Source organism: Grammomys surdaster, unplaced genomic scaffold, assembly GCF_004785775.1.
Source record: "Grammomys surdaster isolate TR1022 unplaced genomic scaffold, NIH_TR_1.0 125635, whole genome shotgun sequence".
Classification (NCBI taxonomy): domain Eukaryota; kingdom Metazoa; phylum Chordata; class Mammalia; order Rodentia; family Muridae; genus Grammomys; species Grammomys surdaster.
Genome location: NW_021620473.1, coordinates 181,533 through 187,532, shown reverse-complemented (window position 1 = coordinate 187,532; position 6,000 = coordinate 181,533). Strand labels below are relative to the sequence as shown.

Genomic DNA, 6,000 nt, shown 5'->3' with positions numbered 1-6,000 from the left:
ATAGATAGATAGATAGATAGATAGATAGATAGATAGATAGATAGATAAATGACAGATAGATAGATAGACAGACAGACAGACAGACACTTTGGTTCCTAGCCCCATCTTCCCTGACATCATTCAGCATGACTGACTTGTTGATCAGAAGCACTATTCCGAGCAGGTCCAAGACTACATACTTGGTTGCAGTGTTTTCTTCCCCCTTTCCAGCTGGGTATGTCAAACATAACTTGTCTCTTCTCTGAGCTCCTTTCCTCATTTGCAAAATGAGGACTCTATTGAGAGTGACTTGGGACAAATGCTCTGGGTATTTCTGGAATGACAGATGTGCTCTTGGCCTGGGGCTCTGGGCACCAGGTATAGAAGAGAGAGATGGGGAGCTCACCTCTAACTCCCTGAACTTTCCTTTCTTTTGCAGTGGCCTGCAGGAAGGCTCTGGACAGCACCACAGTAGCAGCTCATGAGTCAGAGATCTACTGTAAGGTCTGCTATGGGCGCAGGTATGGCCCCAAGGGGATCGGGTTTGGACAAGGCGCTGGCTGCCTCAGCACAGACACCGGCGAGCACCTTGGCCTGCAGTTCCAACAGTAAGTTACTACCATGTTTCTCCTTTCTCTGTGACTCTCCAATTATCAAGCCAGTTCATTCTGTTCCCATAGCAACATTTTCTAGAAGTGGGAAAATGGACTCTATTGTTGACTCACCAACAATAGGAACACTCACTGACTAAGTCCTAACAATATGTTGTCTCTCTGAAGACTTTCTTTAAATTATCTGTCTTTCTAAAGGGCAATTACTTTTACATGATGGTTCTTGGTTTGCATGTCAAGAGAAAACCAAGACTGTACAGATGTCTCATTATGTGGCCTTTGTAAACTGCATGGAGTCTCTTTGTTTCATCCTTGAGAGCTTCTGTGTAAATCACATAAATGCAGCAGGACAGCAATGGTCATTCTGTGTGTGCTCACCATTAACGATTTTTTCTTAGGCTTATGCAAGGGAAAGGGTCTGGGGATGAGCCTCTGAAGTGAAGAATCAATTCCAGTGCTTTTGTGGGCCTCCTTGATTGTCCGTTGCCCATCACAGTACTGATGCTCCCCAACACAATCCTAAGGATATGGGAAATCACAACAGCCACTGACAGCTCCATATCTCCACCCCCAAATCCTAGTTTCACTGTTGAGCACTGACCATGAGCCAGAATTGAAAACAGTCAATTGGCTGATTCATAGCTGCTATCTGGCCAGCTGGTCTTTGTCTGGGCTTAGCCCTGTCATGGTTGGCCAGAAAGATTAGCTCAACTGTGTAAGTCCCTTAGAGAACACTTTGTCATTTGGTCCCTTTAGAAGAGAGTCACTCACCATAGAGCCTGGAAAAGTCTAAGTATGTGAGCTCACATGTTAACTAGGGCCCACCTCCCTTTATTTTTTCTCATTAATCTCCATCCCAGCCGGAGACCTTTTGTTAAAGACAAGGACATGATGCCAACTGCACTCTCTGTTTTGCGTCATTTAGTCTATTTTCTGCCATTGGGAAAACAGTGAAAAGTCTTTGGTGGACCACCAGCAGGAGAAGCTGATTCTTATTGTCTGTCCTTCCTCCTTTCCCACTATCTATAATCCACTTCAAACACCAGCAAGGCTCAGGGGATACCAAGTATGAGGGAACATCACAGAGTACATATGCAGGGTGCTGTCTTTCCTCTATTTTGGATACTGCTCTCAAGGGGACAGGTGACTTTGGGGTGAATGACAAGGGATACATTGTAATAATAGGCAACAGATTTCACCACTCATACAATTGGCTGGCTTCATGATCATACAGAAAAATTGGGAGCAAAAAGCAAACCAACAACAGCACAAAATAACAATGTACGAAAGTGAACAGGATACTTGCCAAAGTGTGAAGGCAAAGGTGTGAAACCATTAGAGCTAACCCACATTTGCCCATCCACACCGACAGGGCTGAATTCAGTCCTTTAACGCAGTCATCATACTTAACCTGCTCAACAACTGGGACAGGTCCCATGATTACCCCCATTTTCCAGATGAAGAGAAAGAGGCACAGTAGAGCGAGGAATGTCATGCAAGATACAATTTTCATACTGTGTGCCAAGGGAAGTCTTCATTTAATTTATGCTCCCACCAGATCCCCCAAGGCGGCACGTGCAGCCACCACGAGCAACCCTTCCAAGTTCTCTGCGAAGTTTGGAGAATCAGAGAAGTGCCCACGATGTGGAAAGTCGGTATACGCTGCTGAGAAGGTCATGGGAGGTGGCAAGGTGAGGTCATGGTGAGGATATCTGGGTAAGACAAATCTCAGATTCTCATCTCCACTAGATTTGTGGGCGAATTGAAAATGGGGACTGTGGTAAGGGCCAGACCCTTCATCCTCCTTAGCTCCCACAACCTGTTTAGAAATCACACATTTCCCAATTTTGTGACTGTTACCTAGTGCCCTATAAGAACTACAACTAGTGTACTTTGTCACCATAAGAATTAGTGTACTGGTGGCAGGGGGTAGGAGAGGCATACAGTTATCTTCATGGATACAAAAATGCACATGTCCCTCTTCCTCCTCCCATACTTCTGTGTTCACTCCCTCCGGAGGTGTCAGCCCTGGAAATCTATCAGCACTGTGTACCTCAGCCTGATTCTGCTATCACACAACTCGTACATGTCCTGGCTTTCGAGAAAGTTGTCAAGGATACACAGAAATGTGCACTGCCCTGAGGATTGTTTCAAGCCTAAAGTCAGGGTGTTCACCAAAGAAACTGGACTGGGGTGGGGGGATGTGTTTTTTCTAAATATGGAGAGGGGAGCCTTGAAGGGATCTAACTTGAAAGCTTAGGGCTGTTCCCACACAAAGAGCAGCCATTTGTAGTCACACAAGAACCAGTGGGCCATGTCTGACAGACAATGATGTATCAGAGAGAAGTGGCTTGTTGGAAGGCTAAGCCATGCACCTCTCTGCTGTCATGGTTACAGATAGTGAGAATAAGATTGGCTTGCCTGGGTAACTGTCTGGTTCCTCACCTCTCACTTTCTGGAACTTCGTATTTAATATAAACATCACCACTGCCTCATGGGCAAGTCTTTCTTAACTAGTTTGCCCCCTGGACCTTGTCACTCAGGGGAAGCCCTTTTCTGTTGAGTTTATTCTGAAGAATGACATATGCAAATCATCATTATAATGACATCATTATTATCGTCATTATAAATCCACTAGCAGGGTTCTAAGAATTGCTGGCTAAAGCCATTGTATCTTGTTTTCTTGAAAGTCTTGGGATTATTAGTTGAGGGCCCCTTACATAAGAGAAAGGCTAGAGCAGTGGTACTGCTTTCTGTGCTGCTAGTCAGTGGACTTGAAATGGAACCACGGTGTGTTGATGCTTGCCTCCCTGATAAATAACTCTCTTGTGACTCCCAGCCCTGGCACAAGACCTGCTTCCGCTGTGCCATCTGTGGGAAGAGCCTGGAGTCTACAAATGTTACTGACAAGGATGGGGAGCTTTATTGCAAAGGTAAGTGATTGTACAGACTATTTTTTTGAAACTTGTTTTCCCAAGGGTCCAAGGGGAGAGGAAGATGTGCCATGCTTAGAGGCCTGCCTCTGTCTGTCAGGAATCAGGATGCTCATCTTGGCAGTTTGGGCTCTTGGAAGGAAGCAATACTGCTCAAAGGAAATGTGTAGCCACTGGCCTCAGCTCTGGGCTTCCACACTGGAAGTTTGCAGATGCTCAAGGGTTCAGGACCACAGGCACCTGGAAGGGAGTTGAGGAAAAATGGTGTCCTGCTTTAGGTCTAGGCAGACAGCATGATAATACTTCTGAAACCCCAAACATTTCTATTCTTGTTGGAGACATATAGGGGTATCTGACTGAGGAGAGAGTCACTTGCCTCATCTGCATGCCTTCTTCTCTCCTCCTGACATTTGCTTCCAATGTTACAAGTCAGTTAGCAACCACAGGGACCAAACTGCTTTTGTCCTAATCCCTGCAGCTCTGCTCTTCAACCTCTTCCATAATCCCTTGATCTGTGCAGACATGGCAAAGCCTAGCTCCCTCCTGACACCCAGTAAGGAAAGGACATACTAGGGAGTAAAGTTAGTTTGTCCTTAACCCTGCAGCATTTCTATTCCGCAGCTCAGAGGAACATCATCTTCTAATGATGGTGTTCAAATGCTTGTAGTGGACAGGAAAGAGAGAGCACATGGGGTGTGTTGGGGGGGGTTGGTAAAGAGGGATTGCTACTTGAGACGAGGTACCAGGTATGGCAGCACGTACCTGTAATCCCCACACCTGAAAGGCAGAAGTAAATAGTAAGTTCAAGACTAGGAATGGGTTATATAACTGTCTCAAACAGATCCAAAACCATAGATTGTCAAAACTTTCTTCATGATGACACAGGACAAGAATTCACATGCCGTCTAACAGCCATAATATATATATATATAAACTTTACATTCCTATTGCAGCAGCCCCCCTCTTCTCTTGAACCCCCTCATCACATAGCCCCTCCCCTATCTCTTCTTCCCTTCTCCTCTGAGAAGGGAGAGGCCCCATCTGGGTACCATCCCACCTTGGCACATCAAGTCACAGCAGAACTAGGAACATTCTCTCCCACTGAGGCCAGACAAGGCAGCCCAGTTAGGGGACCCAAGGCAGGCAACAGATTCAGAGACAGCCCCTGCTGTAGTTGTTGGGTACCCACATGAAGACCAAGCTGCACATCTGCTACATATGTGTGGGGGCCTAGGTTGGAGTCCAGGGGTCCAGGTTAGTTGACTCTGTTGGTCTTTTTGTGGAGTTCCTCTCCCCTTCAGGTCCTTCAATCCTTTTCCCAACGCTTCCCACAATACTCCCAGAGCACTGTCTAATATTTGGCTATGGCTCTCTAAATCTATTTCCAATATCTATCTATCTGTCTATCTATCTATCTATCTATCTATCTGTCTGTCTGTCTGTCTGTCTGTCTGTCTATCTATCTATCTACCTATCTATCTATCATCATCTAACCGTGGACATAGATATAGAGATATTTGGGCTTGAAGGTTAATATGGACATGGAACGGTACACTCCAGAAACAGGGAACAGCAACCTCTTAAGAAGGACATTATAGAACATTACAGGAGCTGCAAGCATTTCAGAGTGCCCAGTGGGTGTGGCAGGGTGGAAGGCTGGGCAGGCAATTCTAGCTGGTTTGTGTGGACAAGCAAGTGTCAGAAACACCGTCAAGTGCAAAGACATAAGTGAAGATTATTAGCAAATCTAAGTACAGCTTTGTTTCTTTAAAAGTTAAATTTACCCAAAGGTTACCACTGGCAAGTAAAAAGGATGATGTTCAGGCAGGATCTAAAATAGCAATGCTAATCAATCTATTCTCTCTTATCTTCTGGTTCACAGTTTGCTATGCCAAAAATTTTGGCCCCACAGGCATTGGGTTTGGAGGGCTTACACAGCAAGTGGAAAAGAAGGAGTGAAACAGTATGCTTCTTACAGCCCTGCCTGTCAACAGCTGTGCCGAGTGACCCCACAGATGTAGTTTGTCCCCACAGCCTCCTTTGTAGCTGGACAGCATTGCTCTTCAGAAGCAGTCATAGGCTGCACTGAAGTAACAAGAGAACACCGGAAATGTAATCTGCAACAGATGCTTCATTATTTACAATTCTTGGGGTAGGAGAGGCAATAAATGTTTTAGTGGTACCTACCACCTCTATCTCTGTCTTCTTTGTAAGGAGGGAAAGGAGAGAGAGAGAGGGGAAAAGGGGGGGGAGAGTGGGAGGGGGAGGGAGAGGGGAAAGGAGAGGGGGAGAGGGAGAAGGGGAGGGAGAAGGGGAGGGAGAGGAAGAAGGGGAGGGAGGGAGGAGGGAGGGAGGGAGGGAGGAGGGAGGGAGGGAGGGAGGGAGGGAGAGAGAGAGAGAGAGAGAGAGAGAGAGAGAGAGAGAGAGAGAGAGAGAACTAGTTGTTTTAAACTAGCTACAAAGGATGAATTCCAGTG

At 46.0% G+C, this 6,000-nt stretch overlaps 1 protein-coding gene across 1 annotated transcript in view; it reads left to right on the top strand.

Moving 5' to 3' along the window:
- The window catches only part of Csrp3 (cysteine and glycine rich protein 3), an 18,227-nt gene extending 12,520 nt beyond the window's left edge, over positions 1-5,707 (top strand). Inside the window, exons 3-6 of the mRNA XM_028787455.1 lie at positions 419-587; positions 2,149-2,281; positions 3,430-3,523; positions 5,406-5,707. Coding sequence (XP_028643288.1) covers positions 419-587; positions 2,149-2,281; positions 3,430-3,523; positions 5,406-5,482 — 473 coding nt within the window. The 3' untranslated portion in view covers positions 5,483-5,707. The remainder of the gene's footprint in view (positions 1-418; positions 588-2,148; positions 2,282-3,429; positions 3,524-5,405) is intronic.
- The last annotated feature ends 293 nt before the right edge of the window (positions 5,708-6,000 follow it).